Source organism: Clarias gariepinus, chromosome 10 (assembly GCF_024256425.1).
Source record: "Clarias gariepinus isolate MV-2021 ecotype Netherlands chromosome 10, CGAR_prim_01v2, whole genome shotgun sequence".
NCBI lineage: Eukaryota > Metazoa > Chordata > Actinopteri > Siluriformes > Clariidae > Clarias > Clarias gariepinus.
This window is the reverse complement of record NC_071109.1, coordinates 21,327,638-21,348,873: the sequence shown is the minus strand read 5'-3', so window position 1 is coordinate 21,348,873 and position 21,236 is coordinate 21,327,638. Positions and strand designations below refer to the sequence as shown.

The 21,236-nt window shown below is 36.2% G+C and overlaps 2 protein-coding genes across 3 annotated transcripts; both read left to right on the top strand.

The window, feature by feature from the left end:
• Nucleotides 1–106: 106 nt before the first annotated feature.
• Nucleotides 107–7,465, top strand: casp3b (caspase 3, apoptosis-related cysteine peptidase b). Its single transcript, XM_053505671.1, has 7 exons — nucleotides 107–266; nucleotides 1,040–1,118; nucleotides 1,645–1,775; nucleotides 1,859–1,987; nucleotides 2,208–2,383; nucleotides 4,518–4,635; nucleotides 6,213–7,465. The coding sequence occupies exons 2-7, from the start codon at nucleotides 1,045–1,047 to the stop codon at nucleotides 6,440–6,442; spliced, it is 858 nt and encodes a 285-aa protein (XP_053361646.1). The 5' UTR covers nucleotides 107–266; nucleotides 1,040–1,044; the 3' UTR covers nucleotides 6,443–7,465.
• A 1,405-nt stretch (nucleotides 7,466–8,870) lies between these two features.
• On the top strand, nucleotides 8,871–19,504 carry irf2b (interferon regulatory factor 2b). Of its 2 annotated transcripts, none has more exons than XM_053505673.1 (9): nucleotides 8,871–9,070; nucleotides 11,169–11,261; nucleotides 11,702–11,801; nucleotides 11,906–12,082; nucleotides 12,208–12,242; nucleotides 12,755–12,866; nucleotides 13,960–14,106; nucleotides 15,315–15,358; nucleotides 17,343–19,504. In XM_053505673.1, the coding sequence occupies exons 2-9, from the start codon at nucleotides 11,175–11,177 to the stop codon at nucleotides 17,658–17,660; spliced, it is 1,020 nt and encodes a 339-aa protein (XP_053361648.1). In that variant the 5' UTR covers nucleotides 8,871–9,070; nucleotides 11,169–11,174; the 3' UTR covers nucleotides 17,661–19,504. The 2 variants fall into 2 exon arrangements, with proteins under 2 accessions (XP_053361648.1, XP_053361647.1); XM_053505672.1 differs by lacking the exon at nucleotides 8,871–9,070 and adding an exon at nucleotides 9,116–9,446.
• Nucleotides 19,505–21,236: the final 1,732 nt, after the last annotated feature.

The window sequence follows — 21,236 nt, the reverse complement described above, 5'->3', positions numbered from 1 at the left end:
GTCTGGTTAGTTTGTACAGGGCAGACGGACGTCCTAAGAATTACAGCCCAATTACTGTTTTTGGTGCGTGCGCGTGTCAGAAAGCCGCAGTGCATGTCGGTCATTATGATGATGACGCACTCAGGCTCAGGCTGGTTTTGTTTGAGTGGGCGGGTCAAAGCGTTTTAACTGAAGGCTCCGGTCAGAGGTGAGGTGTTTACTGCTTTCGGTCCGAGTTCACTACACCGTCACTCCCAACTTCACTTCTGAACTTTGAAGAACACTTTGTAAGTTTTTGTTTTTAAAAAACATTTATATTGTTTTATACAAAACTATAACCGCTGTTGTGTTGGTTACTGTGTTAGTTTTAAGTCTGTTCTAGTCCTAATCTAAGTTGAATGGCATTTATCTTTACTGAAAAGGAAATGTTTTAGGTCTGTGGAAAAAAAAGTGTTTAATTCTGTAGATTAGCGTGTTTAACAACTACATAAACTTTTACTGAAATTAATCTGACATGTAATATAATGAGTGTATTTAAATGTTTTGCATATTTCTATATTCTGAAACCAGGCACGCCAAGAGCAAAACAATTTTTGAACATGACTTTGCATTTTTTTAAAGTAACTTGGTCGTCTTGATTAGGTGTAGAAACTTGAACTTTAACCCACAGTTGACTGTCACGCACATTATATCAGTGACAAAAATTGAAAATCGTCCAAAAAGAAAGTGAAAGCTACTAGTCCATTGAATGGCAAACATATATCAATAAATAAATTATTATAATAAATATGATTTACGTACATACATATTATTATGCATAATGAAAGATAGGGACTTTGGCATTTTAGGTAGCAAAGCATGAACATGTATAAACAGGGTGATGATAATGACAATCAGCTCAGATATTTTCATGCATGAGTCACTATCAGTATATATTTTAAAATGAATAATCCCTGCAGATGTTGGTTCTGATAGTAGGCTGTTGAGCTCAAATGTCCCTTTATCTTTTCCAAGGAAAAAGTTTCTAAAAACGAATACAAATACTGCCTTACTCTTTCAGAGACCATGTCGAGTGTGAATAATTGTGGTAGAGCAGGTGGAGAAGACCAAGTGGATGCCAAGAAGATCGACTCCACAAAGTAAAAATCTTATGGTTGTTTATATTTTAAAATGTACTACTTATAAAGTAATACTAGTGATCATCTGATTTAGTAACCATGATATGATTACTAAATACGATGATCAAATTTTTTTAAGAGTTTCTAAAGATGGGACGTTCCAGTCCTATTTTTAGTTACTTTTTTTCAGCTTTACCAAGTTTTTTGATCAATTGTCAATGTTTCAAGTCTTTTTCCTGAAGGTTTGTACTTCAGCAGGGTCTTATGCATTGCTTTTTAATGCATAGCATTTTTTAACACTTTTAACAACTTTAAACATAAACAAAAATCTTTTGCTAATTAGGGTAACAGTATATAATATATTCAATAGATTAATCAGATTTATTAGATTAACTGGATTAAAAGATTTCCTTAATTTTATGATGATGTTAGATATGTTAAGGATGTTTAAAAAAAAAAACCTAACTAAATATTTGTGATATCTGTGTTTTGCTGTTGTAAAAGTGGACTGTCTTCTTTCACATTTAAATTTTCACATTCACTTTAGGGTGACTTTTCACAGTGAAACTATTCATGCCAAAGCATACACAGTATCTGACTCAGATGCATACCGTATGGACTTCCCCAAACTTGGAAAATGTGTTATCATCAACAACAAAAATTTTGCGAAACATACAGGTGAAACTTAAAACAGGCAGTATTTGTTTTTTATTTGATCCGTTTTTATAAATGTCTTATATATTTTACAATTTCTTTTGGAGGCATGAACGAACGCAATGGGACCGACGTTGATGCTGGGAATATAATAAAAGTCTTCTCTGAGCTGGGCTTCAAGACTGTGAACCACAATGACCAAACTGTTTCACAGATGCGAGAGCTTTTAACATCAGGTTTTTATGCACTGATATTCCACATATATCAATCAGTATAAAATCGAAAACTAAAAACAGTTTCTTTTCCCCTTTCTTTTGTTTTGATTGTTTTATGCCTAATTATCAGTTTATATATATATATTTTTTTTTCATTGGATGTTAACTTTGCTTTCTTCACCTATTTTTGACTGTTGAAATGTGTGCTAGAATTGTAACAGTTCTTTTTTTGTTCATTAAGTATCCAGAGAAGACCACAGCATGTCAGCCATGTTTGTGTGTGTGATTCTAAGTCATGGGGATGAAGGAGTGATCTACGGCACTGATGGAAGCCTGCAGTTGACAGAACTGACAGGACTCTTTCGAGGGGATCGGTGTCACTCACTGGTTGGCAAACCTAAACTTTTCATTATTCAGGTCTGAATTTAAATTATTATGCGATAGTACACAAATGCATGCTTAATATGTTCTCTGAAAATCTAAAGCCTATTCTGTAAACACTGGACACCCGTCAAAATAAACACCATGTTAAAACACTTACTTGTGTTAACAGGCGATTTAGTGTAGCCCAGTGGTTCTCAAAGTGTGGGGCGCGCCCCACTAGTGGGGAATACTGACATGACAGGTGGGGCGCAATGAACGGGAGGGAATTAGTGGAAAATAATAAGAAAGTACCTATTCTAATTCATGCTTTTCTTTATTGACAATAAAGATCGGACACTCGAAACTAAACAATCACATGAAAAGAAATGGATCATTAATACAAGTAAATAAAATAACATCAGAGAAAAAGTGGAACCATAGTGCAACAATAACGGTTTAACGTTGGCATGTTAATTGCAGAGGAACAATATATAAGGAAACATTCAGTATTATCTATGTAATTTCATTTATTCCAATGTGTATGCTGATGTTTCTGTATCTAAATCATCCTTTGTCCTGTAGAGAATAAAGGTGTTTATGCTTTTAAACATGTATAATTTAAGGCGGATGTAGCTGAAAGACAATGTAGAGAGGAAATATATCTGGGTATATTATTCGCAGGTTTATTTACGCAGCTATTGAATTCGGAGATGCGAATATAAAACTAACTTTACCGCGGACACAAACAGGTGTTATATGTCCCATGTTGTATGTAGTGGGCATAATAACGTCAACGGATACATTTGTTACATGGACCACAAAAAAGCAGGTGATTCAGCACTATTAGCCTAATCAACCAAAAAGCCTATGATGAAGCCTATATGTTGTGTTTGGATTCATGGTGGGGATGGTGGGGCAGAGGAGAGTCCCGTGTGTGTTTTGTGTCTTAAACCGCTGGCAGCAGACAGCATGAGACACAACAAAGTAGGACAGTTAGGGACAACACACCCCAGTCACGTTAATAAGCCACTCGACTTCTTTAAAAGAAATCTTGAAGTAAGCCTGTTATAACAATTGCACGTGTATTTTATCTGTTTTGAACTTGGCGTTATTTGATCTTATTGGTTTAAAAATTTATATTTTAATAAATAGTACACTTGGCCGTTTTCGTTATCATTTTGTTGACAAGTGGGGCTTGAAAATTCGCCCACACCCTTAAGTGGGGAATGACAGAAAATTTTTGAGAACCACTGGTGTAGCCACTCCACCTGTCTTGTGTTTTAGCAGGTGGACGAAAATCACACAGACACTGAGAAATGCATTCTCTTTAAACGTGCACTCCTTTACTCACATGACCAAAAATCAGTCTGATTAGTTAGATTTAGTTTGCTAACAAAATGTTTTAGCTGGACATTGAACAATTTTGTCTTAATATGATAAGTTCCATCACAGCATTCTTTGTGGCCGATTTAAATATTTTTTGACAACATTAAAATCTTCTCAAATTTACACTAGAACCATTAGGCTATTTACAATGCATTTCTTCACAGCAGTAGGAAAAGTCTGCTGAACAAAGGAATGTCATCATTTAACGCTGATCTGTTTTACTAAAATAAATTAAGTTTGTAAATGTACAAAATTCTATTTAATAAGTTTATCATCAACATTGTTTTTACTATTATGTACCATTATTTTTTCAACATATATTTTATTGATTGTAAACTCCGCCCTTATTTTTTTTTTTCTTCAATGTACCGTATATCAGAAATTTTGCTACCTTACAGCTTCAGTTCCCCCAGTACAATCCTGAGCTTTGGTTAGTGCTTGTTTGGAGTATCACATGTTCTTTATGTGCATGTAAAGGTTTCCTCTGGGTTTCTGCCTCATGCCTAATGTTCCTTATATGGACTCTGCATCTATAACCAGAATAAAGAGCTTACTAAAAATTATTAAATGAAAGAATTAACAATGAATGACGGTGAGCTATTTACCTGCATCTGTTCTTGTCAGTCAGTATGATTTGTTACCCAGTTGCCTCTTAATCTCTGCCTCTATTAATCAATGCAAAGCCCCAAATTATGCTGCACGTGATTAAATGGAATTTAGTGGATTTTTTTTTCACTGCTTAAGAGGATAATTCTCAGTATGGGTCACTGTGAGTTAAAATATATTTCTCTCTTTTGTACAGGCTTGTCGTGGAACAGATTTGGATCCTGGTATTGAAACAGACAGTGTTAGTGATTCAGAGTCCACACACAGGATTCCTGTTGAAGCAGACTTCTTGTATGCATACTCTACTGCTCCAGGTAGGGCATGGTAGTGGTACTGTACTATTGTATTGTACCAGATAGTCAGTTTCATGGTAGTCCATTGAATTACAACCTACACTGTCACAATCTAAACTTTTCCATATTTATTTTTACTTTTAAATCAAGCTAAATACAGTAACAACTATGATTAAAAAAATGGTACTGCTTAAAAATTATCATAGATGTTGGACTGAAGTGGTGAAAAAAGGATGCAAATGCAAAACTTTTTATTAAATGAAATACTTTATATTAATGAAAGCTCAAGTCCAGAGAAGAATCCTAAGTTGAGCAAAGCAGCAGCTACAGAAATCATGGAAAGCAATGGCCGTGTGATTTGTTGTAGTCAGTGCTGACGGGAAATAAAATGCTATACATGTACATCTGAAAGCAGCTTAACATATAGAATGCAAACATTTGTAAATCTTTATTTTGTTTAGGCAGACATTCTAATTAAAAGTTAAAACTCAGTTAAAACAGAGCAAAGTAAATAGAGTTAAAACAGAGTAAAGTGATATATTTTAAACCTTGGCAGTAAACTTCCTGGACAAATAAAACCCCATTTAGATTTACCTTAAAAAATGTAAAAGATTTTTTAGCTGTAGCTGGTGAAAATTTTTATGTCTAACTGAGCAACTTCTCAATTTTCTTAAACATCCTATCCTGTGGTCATTGCAAGGAAATTGCTGAAATTATGAGAACTGCGTCAAGAATTGTCCAGTGCCTTTTTAAAATGTGGATGGACAGTGGTTTCAATAATCAGAAAATAGTCAGAAAAAAACATGAGCAAAAGTAATAGATCACTTCAGGCTTGTTGAAGACTTAATTAAAAAAAAAATCCACAATAGAAATCACAACTCTGTTTAATAGCAAAAGTAAGAGCTTTTCCACATGTATAATGTGCACTCACAAGATTAAGACTAAAAAGCTATATGGCTATAAGAAAACCACTTGTTAGTGTGAATAATCAGAAATAGGCTTCAATTTGCAATGGAGCATATAAGATTGGACTATAGAGCAGTGGAGAATGTCGAGCATGTGGTCTGATGAGTCCAGATTTACCCTGTTCCAGAGTAATGGGTGTGCCAGGGTGATTGTTATAATCTAGTATTGCTTTTGAGGTCAGGTGTAGTTGATGGGTGTGTCAGGCTCAGCAAAGTTGTGTGGCAATAAAATTAAGTCACCTGAATGCCCGACTGTACTGAGTGAACAGGTTATATTCCATTAATAGATTTTTTTTCTTCACTGATGAGTCCTGACCTTCATTCCATTGAAAATATTTGAGATATGCTGTTGAATACTTGATTGAGTTGTTGGACCCTCACTGTTAGGCCAGTTTTTTTTTTTTTACTACTACTAAATGTTTGACCATAGATTGTTAAATAGTTCTACATAGCCAAATTGTAAAAAAAAACAGGTATGTAAAGAGTGTGTAATGTTTTAGTTCACGTTATATGTTTTATGGTTTAGTACACTTAATGATGTGATTATACCCTTGATGGTTTGTGTATTCAAACCTTTGCCGTGTGTGTGTGTGTGTGTGTGTGTGTGTTGTAATTGTCATACTCCCCCTACAGGTTATTATGCTTGGAGAAACACAGCCAATGGCTCTTGGTTTATATCCAGCCTTTGTGAAATGCTGAGTAAGTATGGCAGGGAGCTGGAGATTATGCAGCTCATGACACGTGTAAACCGCAAGGTGGCGCTGGAGTTCCAGTCTAGCTCCACCACTCCTGGATTCAGTGACAAAAAACAAATACCATGCATCGTGTCCATGTTGACCAAAGATCTGTACTTTCCAAAGTGATTCTTTTTCCAAATTAAGTTAATAAAATCTCTTTTGATGAAATATTTTTGTTATAGTAATGTGGTTGAATTACTATGCAGCATCTGCAGCAACAAAATGTAATTCCAGAAGCATAACCATTTACAAGCACATTTTTGTATGTTTTGTGTAATAAAAATTGTTAAACTGTGTTCTGTACCATGTAACATGTTATAATTTAACAACAGAGATGTTTACATTGGCAATAAAGACATGAAGTAAAACATAGCTTTGGTTTAATAGGTTTAACCCCTCATGTGAATACACTGCACTAACATTAATATTTCCCCCAACAGCATTTTTTGCAAGGCAACCCCTATATGAACTTGTGTTCCACAACTCACATTTCCTGTTATTTTCCAAATGATTTAATGTGTCCTTACTGTTTCTTTCTAAATAATATTTTTTTTATAATCATCACCATCATCATAATAATGTCTAATTGTCAAGTTCTCTTTCAATTGGTAAATCAAATGGTGGAAGCACAATAGTCAAATATGTGCAACTGTGTATTATAGAGTAATTACATAATATTTTTATTCATACTTTCATAATCAGATTTCACTATCCCTTACACAATCTCATTGCGGTAAAGAGCACAATATTTTTTGTTTTTAAACAGAATGGAAAGCAGAACTGGTCCAACATCACACTTAAGATTCACATTCGTTTTACATTCAACATTACATTCTTTTTCATTTCTTTAAACAAGTATCAGTGTGCTCATTTTACTGCCTAAATAGTACTCTGACAATGTATCACAGTTGCTTATTACTCTGTTTAAGTGTTTCTGTGGTTACTTTGTATCCCAAGTTGGTTCTCGATATACATTGTTGCATCTTGATATGCTTCAGTTTATTTGTTCAAATGTATAGATTTAGTTTTTATATTTAATCATTTTTAAGCAGATTTATTTTGTTATGACCTATTTACGACCTAGTATAAAACTAATAAGTTAAATAAGATGATATTGTATACTAATAAAATATATTGTTATTAATTTTTTGTGAAAAATAATGACATTAGTTACTGCTTATTTTTGACATTTGCTTCTAAGATAAGCATAAACTTATTTCATACTTAAAAATAGTTAATTAATTATCTTAATTGTTTTGCATGTAGATGTTGTAGATTTTAAATTAAAAGAAAGAGAGGCTTTCTCATGAAGCTTGCTGGGCAAATGCAAGTCAACACTTTTCTTGGTCAGATTCATATGTTATTAAATTGGTTTGGGAGTGCATGACAGCAAAGGCCTACTAACAAATCGTGGGCCTGAATAATAATAATAATAATAAGCCTATTAGTATTATGTTTACTATTAATTCCTTACAAACCTCACCATGCCTCTATAAACCTTTATAAACTTTACAAAGAACTAAAACCCTCTACAAATGATTAAGTTGGTTATGGTGTATAATATTAATATGGTTCATAATAAAAATCATAATAACAATTATAATAACTCTTTACAAACCCTTACAAACATCATCACACATATACAAATCGTATTTTTTTTTACGAAATCCTTCAAACATTACCACTCATCTTCAAATCCTATAAAACCTCCAAACCTCACCATCCTCTCATTAACCATAAATTAAGAATAATACTATGGCGGCACGCAGTGGTTAATAATGTGGCCTCGCACCTCCAGGGTTGGGGTTCTATTCCCACCTCGAGTCTGTGTGCATGGAATTTGCATTTTCTCTGTGGAGTTTGCATGTTCTCCCTGTGTATGGTGGGTTTCCCCCGGGGGACTCTGATTTCCTCCCGCAGTCCAAAGGCATGCAGATTGGGGTAACTGGCGTTTCAAAATTGTCCGTAGTGTGTGTGTGTGTGTGTGTGTGTGTGTGTGTGCGCGTGTGCCCTGCAATCAATTGGCACCCTGTCCAGGGTATTCCCCGTGTCATGCCCTAAGCCCCCTGGGATAAACTCCAGGGCCCCATATACCCTGTAGGCAAGAGATGAATTAATAATAATAATAATAATAATAATAATAATACTACAGGATGCACCAACCAAAGCACCACTTTGTAGAAAACAAACTGGACCGGTGAATAAATAAACACCCAAAAAATAAATTTGCCTTTACTACAGTAGGTATTAGATTGACCCTTCCCTGTAAGTCAGTGTCAATAGCAAGTGTCCCAAAATCTAGAGACAAAAAAGCAAGGGCATTTCTGACAACTACAGCAAGGCCAGTTCTACCAACACACACATTTAGTCACAGTTCTTATCATCTTAGGTTCTTGCCTATTCTGTAGAGTTTCTATTCCGGCTGTCTTCGCTTTAAGACGCTACAGAAAAGCGGGGAAGTGAAAATGAAAACGAGGCGCGCGCCCCGACACGCAGCTTAGCGCCCTCTCGCGCTGCAACCAGAACAACACACACACACACACACACACATACGTACACACACACACATACACAATTCGGGAGGGGATTTCCACGAAGCACTGTTTCCTTTACTTGTTTTGCTTTCGTTCTGGACTTGAAATTTGCTTAAACTTTTCGTTTTTGCTCTCGACACTCGCGAATTAAAGCCACCCGTGTGCATTCGCGGCCACATTGCGGACTTGTTCCGAGTGCGGAATTAATCTCGAATTGCAGGTAAAGCCATTTCCGCGTTTCTTATTTATGGGGCCGATGATTGTAAGAGCGCTAGCTTCATGTAGCTTTGCCGCGCGCGCACCGCTGTAGAGAGAGAAAGAATCGAAAGTGCTGGAGTGTTTTCATCCAGCGGGATCTGGGAATGCTTATTTTCACTTTTGAAATGACTTGACGCTCTAAAAGGGATTGGTGGACGGTGAACTTGCAGTTGGGGGGCAGTTTGACAGTTCACGGTCAGAGCGAGTCTAGGCGGGAGAGTGTGTGTGTGTGTGTGTGTGCGTGTGCAAGTGAGAGAGTGTGTGTTTTCCGTGCTAAAAACCCATCTGTATTTACATGACATTGCTGTGAGAAGAGAATGCTGTTAACCGAGGACACTGTGAGTTAGCATTTTCAACTGTATTGAAAAGTTTCATATATACACGTTGAGATGTGTGCGCGTGTGTTTATCATTAACTTTTCAGTAACACACGGTAACAAAATTGTCGAGTTAAAGAGAAACGTGACGGTGCTCTTTTTTGTAATACAGGCTACCTACAGGAGTGTTAGAATGCGTTTGTAAATTTTTGACTTATTATCATTTAATTATTATTTATTATTATTGTCTATTCATTTGTACAGTAAAATATATCCTACTGTACATTGATTTAAGAGCTTCTAAGTCTCTACAATCTGCAGTGGCGTTTGAGTTTGTAAATAAGTAACTTGTTTGAGTATGAGTGCTCTTGCTTTGTGCCTACTGTAGGACTCTGAATTAAATTCAGAGTTAGATCTGGTCATAAGAGTTAGAGCAGTGGAGCAAGAGATCAAACCCTCATCGTATGCCATGCCAAATCAACCACTTAAAAAAACAACAACTATTAAGCATGAGGTATACATACCCTGTTGTAAAATTTATGTTTTTAAAGTAGTAAAGCCTTTTTCAGTTTCAGCGCACAACCAGAATAGTGTGATCAATGATTTTCAGTATATTCATAAGTGAAAAAAACAATTGTCATAACGTTATTACGTACTGTAGAAAGTGATATACTGACCATGTGGCTTAAGGTACTTGTTCCTAACTCTGAGATGAAGGAGGAGAGTTCGAGATTAGTCATGAGGTTTAAAGATGTGCATGTTTAGTGATGTGCAGAATTACATGACAGGCAGTATGTTTTAAAGAAAGCTGTAGATTTTTTCTGATTTTCCATATTTTGGCCTATTGGCCAATTTGCAAACAAATAACGCAACATCTAGGGTTGTTGGAACATTTACTTAATATAGAATTTAAGCACAAAAAAAACCAACAACACAAAACCATCGTTGGTAATGCTATTGCTTTCTGTTACTTGTTAAAAAAAAAAAAAGAAGTTGTTTATTTTTACAGTTTTAATTTCAAAAGTTTGGCCTGTAGTGCAGACATGGGACGCACTTCTGGAAAAGAGATCACTGACTTTTAAGTCTTTACACCATAGGGCTAGCCTTAATATTCAAATCAGTACAGAGCAGGAAAATAGTCCCAGTCAAGAGGTATTTCTATAGCCTTTCTTTGATATCAGATTTACGATAGGATGGAAAAAAAAGGACAAATTTTATGCAACACTGCAGTTTTGCTATTTTTTTTTGTTTTCCCCTTTTTTTTAGAACAATTTCACAAAAAGAAAAAAAAAACACAAACACAGACTGAGCAAATAGCTTGGAAAACAAAACATAACCTAGCCTAAGGCATCCTGTGATATTGAGGTGGTCTATAGAGAAGTATTTCCTTCACATATTTGTGTTGGTGTGTTACAGGCTTTCAGGATACATAAGAACATTGCACAAGTTAGGAAACTTAGACGACTCAGGACAGTTGTTTTCCAATAAACCATTTGGACAAGGGCACTAATCCATTTTATAACTGGAAAATATATCAGCATTTTAATACATTAGGCTCATTATTTACTGACTTTTTCCTGGCTTTGTTTCCTGTACATGAATGAAGGAATGTAAGCCTGTGGTAGAAGTGTAGTTATCTAAGGATGACACAATCCAGATAACTCTATTACTCTCACTCTCTCTCTCTCTCTCTCTCTCTCTCTCTCTCTCTCTCTCTCACTGCTCTCTGTTTCTCTGTCCATAGACCACTATGCCCGTGGAGAGAATGCGTATGAGACCATGGCTGGAGGAACAAATAAACTCGTGTAAAATACCAGGACTTAAATGGGTTAATAGGGTAGGTTTATTGTTTTTTGTTTAAAATGGAGGAAAATGTCTTTTCATCATCGTTAACTAACAATATGCTGATCAATACAGAAGGCCAATGTGTCAAAAAGTTATAGTTGTAAAAAATAAGAATTAATTGTTAAGTATAAGTTGTCAAGAAATTTTCAGCACTGCATTAGCTTAGCATAAATACAATTTGTTTATACTTTTGTTTAATTAGAAAATATACATTAATTAATAAAATTATGTTTGTCCAAAATTTACAAAATAAATAAATAAATATTTTATTGGGAAGGACGAGGAATATATTTTAAATATAAAATGTAAACATTTGTAGCAACAAACATGATTGTTTACCTTGAATGTATTTGATATTTGCTGAACACACACACAGAACAGACCATGTGATAATGTTTGATGTAATTTTGTTTGGAATGCGCACACTTGTAGGAAAAGAAGATTTTTCAGATTCCATGGATGCATGCTGCACGGCATGGCTGGGATGTAGAGAAAGATGCACCTCTGTTTAGAAACTGGGCCATACACACAGGTATGTGTGCAAGTACACACACATAGGTGTTTCCAAAAACACTGTCACTCACACAAGTACAATTTTAGACTGATTGACTGACTGTGCATATTGTTATTATTTAGGCAAATACCAACCAGGCGTGGACAAACCCGACCCCAAAACATGGAAGGCAAACTTCCGCTGTGCCATGAACTCCCTGCCTGACATTGAGGAGGTGAAAGATAAAAGCATCAAAAAAGGAACAAATGCCTTTAGGGTTTACAAGATGCTGTCAGCATCAGAAAGACAGTCAAAGAGAGGTTAGTATCTGTCTCAGCCACCAACACAAGTGCACACTCATAGAGCCTGTACTGCAAACAGATAATTTGTTAGCAAGAGCTAAAATGATATGCTATAATTTATGGAAATGCTTCTTGCCTAATAGGAAAGAAGAGACCTGATGTAGACATAAAGTTAAAGGTGAGTTTCTAGCATTTATCATATATTTACCATATTTATTTTATCCCTTAAAAACAGATCCACAGTCACCTAAACAGTTGGTTGAATAATGTGGAGAATGGATTATTTTCATGTAGACATGTAGATGTTATGTGAAGATGAAAAAAATCATCCATATGTGGAATTTTCATCATTTCAAGCACAGATTTATATTGTTAAAAATGTTAATGACATGACAAGATAATTATAGATCTTGTCACACTGCCTATATTTCATATTTGCTCTCATACCTGTAAAGCTACAAAAAATGTAAAGGAGTATGATGTTCTGCTTCCAGAAATTTTAATATTTGGGGATAATATACATTACTGTAGATATTTCACATTCGTCACATGCATATATGTTCCAGTTGTATTGCTATAAAACGTGGTGGTAATTTTACTAATAATGAAGAGGATAAAATCCATTTTGTTGTGTCTGACTAAACTCTGTGTGTGTTTGCGCGCGTGTGTTTGTCTGCGTGTGTGTGTCAGGAGGAGCAGCAATGCCTTGTGTCCTCTGCCTGGGAGAGTACCAATGGCTCCACAAGAAGTGCAGCAGCACAAGCAGTCAAGCAGGAAGCAGATCACACTGTCACAGAAACAGGTAAACAAATCCCTGAACACTCATGCGCACACATGTGCACACACCCACTCATACACAAACAAACGCATTGTATAAACTAATATTTTTCTGCTATATTAATTGGATATCTATTGTCCTTTATGCTGCTTTATACAATAGATTTCTGCATTATTCACCCAGTCCATATACTCTTCTACCTCTCAAGATGCAATATTATATTTAAATGAGTATTTTTACATTATTGGTACATTCACAGCTTATCATGGTTAGACGTGGTTTTGTTAAAAAGGAGCAAAAACAACATGACTGACCACTTTATTCCTGCTCCAAACCATTAAGTTTGTTATTTTAGGCTTGTTTTCAGTAGCGTGACTCACCGTTTGGTTCAAGATTCCCAGCAGATTCCCAAACACAAAAAACAAGTTTTTTGCTTTTTTCATGTTTTTTTTTCACACTGTGTCTTTAAATCATTCTATTCTGTAACTGTTGTACTTTGTCATTCTCTCACATTTATACTTTAATTTATTTTTATTCTAATACATATATTTTAGAATATATATATATTTTTCAAAAGTAAACTGGTGACATGACTTTGTTTTAAACTTCGTTTTTTATCCACAGCCTGTATAAGTCTGCTATTTGCATAAAGGGCGTGCTTTGCAAATCTGCTTCAAATCTTTTGCTTTTGGTCATCAAAGAATCTAGCTAAACACTTTTATGTGTTCAGTTCCAGTGTTCTTTATACTGCCCCTCATTTATTTTTAGCCACTATTTTTATTAATGTTTTGCTATTGGAACAGCTGAGCTTCCCATCAGATAGGCCTACAGGGTCAGAGTCCAAGTTAAAGAAAGCAGAATCATTAGAGCAGAATCTGTGTCTGTTTGCCGTCACCACACCATTTACAAGGAAATGCCAATTTAATTATTCAGCCATTCGTCCATTAACTCTTATAAACCCAGAGGAAGCTGTCTGCATCAGCTACCACACACTACTTCCAAGACAGTCCTTTCACTCCCCTAATTACAAAAATACAAATACGCACACATATGCATCATCAGTTCCTTCTTGCCTGTTCTTCATATTTACTCTCTCTTCCTTGTTTCTCTTCCACAGAAGCCGGGAGCCGCAGCCCCTCAGAAGACCATCTGATTATCCCGGAAGTATGTCAGACCATCGAGGTGGTTACAGAGAATGAGGAGCAGGCTGTGAGCTCCAGCCACTCCTATCCGCTCCAGATCTCTCCAATGTCCTCATACGGAGGTTTTACACACTCTCTGTTTTGTGTGTCTCTGTGTTGATTAGACTACTGCTGGAGTAAAGCTCACTTAAATCATTACTCAGTTTACCGTGACTGTGTTCTCTCGTTCATATGATTCTTAAGCTTTTTCCATGGGTACAGTGACAAAAATAATAATAATTATCATTATCAAGTAATTATGTAGCAGTACTACTTCTATTACTACTATTGTTACTTATGATAACACATTTAAGGTTAGAACAGTACAAAGGCCAAATGAGGCCTGAGTAGACTGAGCCTTGCATTTCTTCCTGCTATGCAGATTTATTCACTGCCTGTAATAGTTAACTATCCAGCTGTACTCTAACCAAGGTCACTGCTCATTTGTTTATTGCTGCCAACCCTAGAGCAGAGAGAGTTAATTTATAATCCATTCTCACCATGTCACACTTATTTTGTTTGCTTTCTCATTGCTGCAGCAAATGAGTAAAGTTATTAATTCCTAAGCAGAAATATTACTGGCATTTGTCTCGGCTGTACTGTAGTTTATGTTTATTGCAGAGATAAGGCTATGGTAAACTCAATACAAACATATCAATTAGACAGGTGTTGTTTCCAATGAAGTTCTGATCTGATCTGGAAAAAAAAGCAAACAAAAAACAAAAACACAAGGTTAAAAGGTGGGGTTTGTGCACTGAGTCGCTCATTCACTTGCACTTTTGGCTGCACTGTCCATGATTACTTCAAACAGGTTTTTTATCTGCTTAGTGCCACACCCAAACGAGTTCTGGGTGTCAAACACACCTTAACTGACATTACAAAACATGCAAAAAGCTTTCCATATTTACTTTATTTAATGATGGCGCTGACATATTTCTGCCTGCCAGCTATAGGTTACCTATATACAATACCACCTCCTTTACAGTACCTATAATTGTGATAAAGATATTAATGTTTCCCCCCCCCAAAAAAAAAAGCTTTTTCTTGAATTTAATCTTTGTTTTAGCCATAAGAGCAAAAACTTGAGAGATGTTGTTGGCCTACTTTCATCAGAACATGACTAAGCATATCTCCATACCTGGTGTGTAACTTTTTTAACACTTTCTGTGTAAGAAAACAAGGAAGTGCTTTAGTTGTTCACTTGTGCCTCTTTAGCTGCAGCAACCTGTCTTTCGGGAAAACCTTGGGTAATCAGTCTCTATTCTCTCTCTTTTTCTCTGTTTCTACACAGAGAGTGAAACAGACAGTGTGCAGAGTGAAGAAGACTCCAAAGAGGTTTGTGCAAAACTAGCATATCATAAAGAAAAACAGATCGCTAATGTGTGTTTTTTTGTTTTTTTTGTCCCAGGAATAAAATAGTGGCATTAATCCAATCAAAAACAAGCTAGATTGATGGGAATGGTTTAGCAACCAAGTAAATATAGCACTGCCTCTTTAACATGACTTCAAAGTATTGCCCAGAATCTGCTCCCTCCCTAATGTCTGCTTCCTGTAATGCTTGCAGGCACGTGTTTGTGTCTTAAGCGCCAACGCTGAAAAACACTGATATGACACTGCACTGCATGGAGCTTTTTCAGGATCCCTATGATCAAAAATGAATACTAGTCATTGTAGCATATTTCAGTCCTCATTTTTGCCAGGATTTGTAGGTCCTTTTGTTATTATGGTAAAACTGTACCAAGTAATTCCAATGAGCTCTGATGATTCTGAGCAGCAATGTAAAATTGGCTGCTGTGTTAATTTTCATTAAGAGGGATGTAGAGTTACACAGTTCCCTTTATAGGGTTTAGGAAGTTAGACCACACAGTGGAGTTTCTGGAATGTCTCCAGAGAGCAGAGTGTTCAGGCTGTGGCTCAACCTGTATTTTCAGTTCCTGTCATGCAAAGCTGAAAAGTAAAAAGAAAAAAGGACGTCGTGTGATGACAACTTAGCAAGTTTAGAAACATCTAAAAATGTTTTTTTTTTTTTTTTTACTTCTAAAGTAACCTGTTCTAAAGGACAGTTTATTTCTTTATGAATTACAAAGAAAACTTTTATTGTTTGGACAAAACACACCAAAACCATAACTTTTAACCTCACTATTGACTGGTTTGCCTGACGTAAACCTGTACGGTTGTAAGTGTTTAAATTGAACGGAGGGTTTTTGGCAGATGTAAGGTTTGCAAACCATAGCCTTTGGTTTCAAGTTATTTTGTGTCAGGTATCGCTTTTACTGTAAAGCCGAAAGTGGTGTAATTTCCCTTTTGTGGTACACACACTCAATAAGAAGTAGAGTGAAGCTGAATGGAGTTATCGGCCTTATAGTCATTTTCAGGGATGATTTACAAGCATTCAGGAAGCAGGTTTAGTTTTGCAGTTAACTGCAGGGTGGAGATAGCCACAATGACATTACAGCAAAGAACAATTGAAGCTGTAAATAATATTGAAAGACTTAAATGGCGCTTGGACTTGTGTTTATTTTTTTACTCAATTTCTAAATTTAAACGTAAGTTTATTGCTTCATATGCTGCCCTGAAAAGTCCCATTGAGTAACCGTGTGGGCTCAAAATAGAGTAACATGTAGAATATAGAGTTTGCATGTATTTATGTGTGAATGAATGTTTGTATATCTCTGCATGTGTGCTCTGTGCATGCGCGTGGGTGTGCAAGGATGGACAGGCGGTAGTGTGGGGTTTCTCTGCATTCCAGTGCTCTGATGAATCATGCAGAGCTTCAACGTGGCAAAAAGAGTAGTGAAATCTCAAGTACAGGCTTCAACAAGCTTTTAGTATAAAGGGAGTTGTTAGTAATTAACTTAACTGTAGTGGTTGGTAATTGTGTAAGAATTAATGACTGAATTTGCCATAAATGTAGTTGGTTAAGGTCCACTGTTGCGGGAGTTTAAGTACTGTAAAGGACCTTAGCTATTGTATGTGTAATGGTTTTGTTTTGTAAAGTGACTTGGTGATTTATTGTTGGTTCAAATCTCCAGACTCCAGAGCTCTAGACTCTTGAGTACTGATGCTGTCACTTTTATCAGAAAAACACAGCTCTCCTCAGATGAGGAAACAGCAATAAATTTCAGCAATAAGTTTTATTACAGCTTTTTGCTATTGTCTGTGTCTTTCTCATATATTATTTGATTTATTAATTTATATCGATTCACTTATTCATATATTTTAATATATGGTGAGTCAAAAACTACATGGATCAACAAGGTCAAAATAACAATATTTTTTGGATCCATGTTATGAACTTGCATTAATTTCTTTTCCACAGCACATGCGAAACCTGTGGGGCACTAATCCTGTGGAAGCAAAGCCAGTTCTGGACAGCTCTGCAATACGGACGTCTTTACCCAGTATGTCCACTTTTATCACTCAGTCAAAGCCCAACTTCAGGATTACAACTGTCCAGGACACTTCGTCCCCTCCCTTTAATAGTCCCTTTAACAGTGAAAGATCATGGAACCTTTTGCCCACTTCTCACCCTCCATCTCAACCTCCTGCAGCATCCGGCACACCCCCTATCCATGAAAAACGGGCCAGCGTCATCATGAAAACCTCAGACGTATCAAAATCTGTAAAGAGTTATTGAGGAAAATCACTAGTTCTTTACAGAAGGCTGTACAGAACTTAAACATGGAGCAAAGAACCTAAGCAACATTCTGTTGCCTCCTATTAATGATCTCACAGCTAGCAAAACTGATGAAGATTATAACGATAATTGTGTCTGGCTCGCTAAATAGCTCTTATTTGCCACGAGTGAGACAAGGCATGATAAAATGCAGGATTCAGTGCAGGGCCAGGCCTTAAATTCAGGGAGCAGTGTAGTGCAGTGCCAGACGTCAACACTGCCATTGTGCCATTGCTTCCGGCCCATTATGGAAGTGTAAATATAGGAGAGTCATAATGTCTAATCTGTGGCATTAGCTTTAGCACCTTACAGGAAAGCACTGAATGAGATTATCTGTGGCCTTCTTTTTTTGTCTTTATAGCACCATGACTGTGGACACACATCTCTGAAAGGATTTGTTTGTTTGTGTTATATGTCCACCAAAGAAAGCACTTTTAAAGACAGCATTTTTGTATCTCAAAATCTCACATAATCCCATATATTGTTGTGTCTTAAGGGATTTTTATAAAAGGATTTTTATTCTTCGCCCAGTATGTTAAATTGATTCTTGGATGTTGTTGTGATAGAGAAAAATGGCACTTATGTTTTTTAAAGGAATTTATTATTTTTTTTGCTTTCTACTGTATGTGTGAACTTAAATGTACATAGAAAACATGCAGTGCTGTGGTAAAGCATTTGCCCCTGAAGTGGTTTTCTGCATTGTTGCATACTTTAGTGGCTACGGTAATTAATTTTCTTAACCAATACAACAATTATGAGGAATAGAGCATTAAGCATTATAAAAATATCGGGAAGATAAATGTTTATATTGCTGTAAAAATTCCTCAGCTCAGCCTCCAAGCATTTATGCAATCCCTTTTCACAAATCCAACCTTGGTTATTAAAATCTTTGCACAACCCGATTTTACTAAGGACTATATATATATACTCTTGAGCACTGATCAGTACTCAATGTCACCTCCAGACATTGGAGATGCACATGGAGTTGCTCAGCACAGCTGGCTTTCTGCAACCTCATAAGACTTCTTGGGAGACATCAGGGATAGGGAATATGTAAAGTCACACCCACTGCACAGTGCGTTTCATTACCGGTGCAGTCAGGCTGTAACACATGCTGAAAAAAACACGCATACCAGGAAGCTAGGTTCAGGTGTTTTTATTACCTTTCTGGATTGTTCCTTAAACCCCTTCCTTATACAGACCCGTGCCAAAAAACAGGCTCATCTACTACAACCAGAAATACCAAATGTAAATGCTCTGCAACATACAATGTCCTCTGTAGAAGAAGTCACTGGTTTAGGTCTGGGCTGAACATATATATTTTTTTGTGGACCACTTGATAAATTATCAATATATGAACACTTGAAGGTGTTCAAGTAATTTTGTGGATGTTTTTGCGGCACACTGTCTCTGACAGAGAGAGCTAGTTGAGCCACACTGTTTGATTATTTACACTTTTAAGTAAACATAAGCATCCTGTATGCCTCATAGTCTCATATAATTCCCATACAATCCAAACATTTAATTATGCAGCACATCGAAAAGAAAAGTTTCAAGGTGTCAAATAAAATAAAATATAAACCAGATTCACTGTGAAAATGCAGAAAATTAAACAGGGTGCAAAAACCTTTTTCACAATACTGCCCTTGTCTGTGACTGTATATAAAAGTGTGTTCATTTAACCAAATGTGTCTCTATACACATTTATGGGCTTCTCAATCCTGTGGATCATTGAATACCTAATTATACGATAAAATAATGTTATGTAAAGTAAGAATTTCTTGATAATAAATATTTAAAAAACAGCTTCTGGATTTGAATGATATTAGTTCCAAAAACAAAAATATATGCATTATAGTTGTAATTTGTGTTAGATTTAGATATACTGTACTATGTTGCCACAACTATGTGGACATCTTACTATAACACCTACTGTACATGTCTTTGTTAACTGTCCAATTGCTGTAATAACTGCCCCCCCCCCCCTCTCTCTCACACACACACACACACACACACACACACACACATTTACACACTCTTCTGGGAAGTCTTTCCACTAAATTTTTTTCAACATGGATGTGGGGATTTGCTCTTTCAGCCACAAGAGCAATAGTGTGGTCAGGCACCGTTGTCAGTGTAAGGAGTCCTGGTGCACAGTCGGCATTTCAAGTCATCCCAAACATGTTCTGTGGTGTTGAGGTCAGGGCTCTGTGCAGGCCACTCGAGTTCTTTTATTTTAACCTTTCAAAAAAAAATCATGTCTTGTTTTGGGACCTCTTTTTTTGCAGGAGAATTATCAACATGTTTGGGCCTCTTAGTTAAAATGAAGGGAATGCTACAGTATACAGGGACATCCTGCACAATTGTGTGATTACAACTTTGTGGCAACAGTTTGGGGAAGAACCATGTATTACTTCATGTATCTCCTTATGTTTGGTCCTGCATTGTGGTTTTAATGGAATCATCTCTTAAATCTGTTAGCATGGTGTTTCTGCCAGCATTGCTATATGAGAAGACTTGGACACACATTTTCGAATAAATTATCACCTTAATTAATTTGTAGACACAGGATTTCTATGTATTTTGGGGTATAAGTTTATATAAGGAGTATACTAATGCCATGATATAAATGCTGATTTACATCAATTTTTGTTTTCTTTTCCCAGATTTTCTTTAGGGGGAAAATTAGCCCCCCTCTAGCTGCATGAGCTAACAGTTGCCCATGATTCTCTAGGGTCAGTGTGACTGATATAGGAGTGCAAGTCTGCCATCTCTCTTTTGAGAAAACACTTCCACTTTGCTCCCTAGTACTTCTGACTACAGATGGCTGTCTCATCAGTGGAGAATAAAAATCTCCTTGTTTGGAAATAAACAAAATTAGTAAAAGATAGTCATAATAGTGATTTAGGATTCAATAATATTAAGTGTGTTACACTAAACGGCCTAAGAACACACACCTCTAACACCCAGATGTGATTTAGTATCTGTTTTACTACATGACATCCAAATGTTCCAGCATGACAAAACTAACTGATGATGGTGTGGAAGACCTTGAATAACCTGCGCAGAGCCGCCCTGACCTCATCCCTTTTGGGATGAATTCAATTACAGCCTGCGCATCGCCTTCTCATCTGATGTCAGTGTCTTTCACTAATGTACTTGTGATTGAATGAGCACAAATCCTTATAGCTATAATCAAAATTCTTGTGGAAGCCTCTGTCAAAAGCGGAGCTCATTACAGCAGCAAAGGAAGACTTATATCGAAATATGATTTTTTTAACATACCCAAGTTGGTATGATGTCCGGGTGTCCATAAACTTATGGCCATATAGTTTAAGTATTTATAAGTTGACATAGCTTGGTAGTAGGAATTGCTAGCAATACTTGTTTATGAGTTGGCATGTTGTGGTTTGATGTAAAAAGTCCCAAAAGACTTCCTTTAAACCATAAATCCCACATCCTTCAATACTTTCTCAGATATGATGTTTGATGAGATCGAACAGGCATCAATAATGGTTAAGGTTTTAATGCAAATGG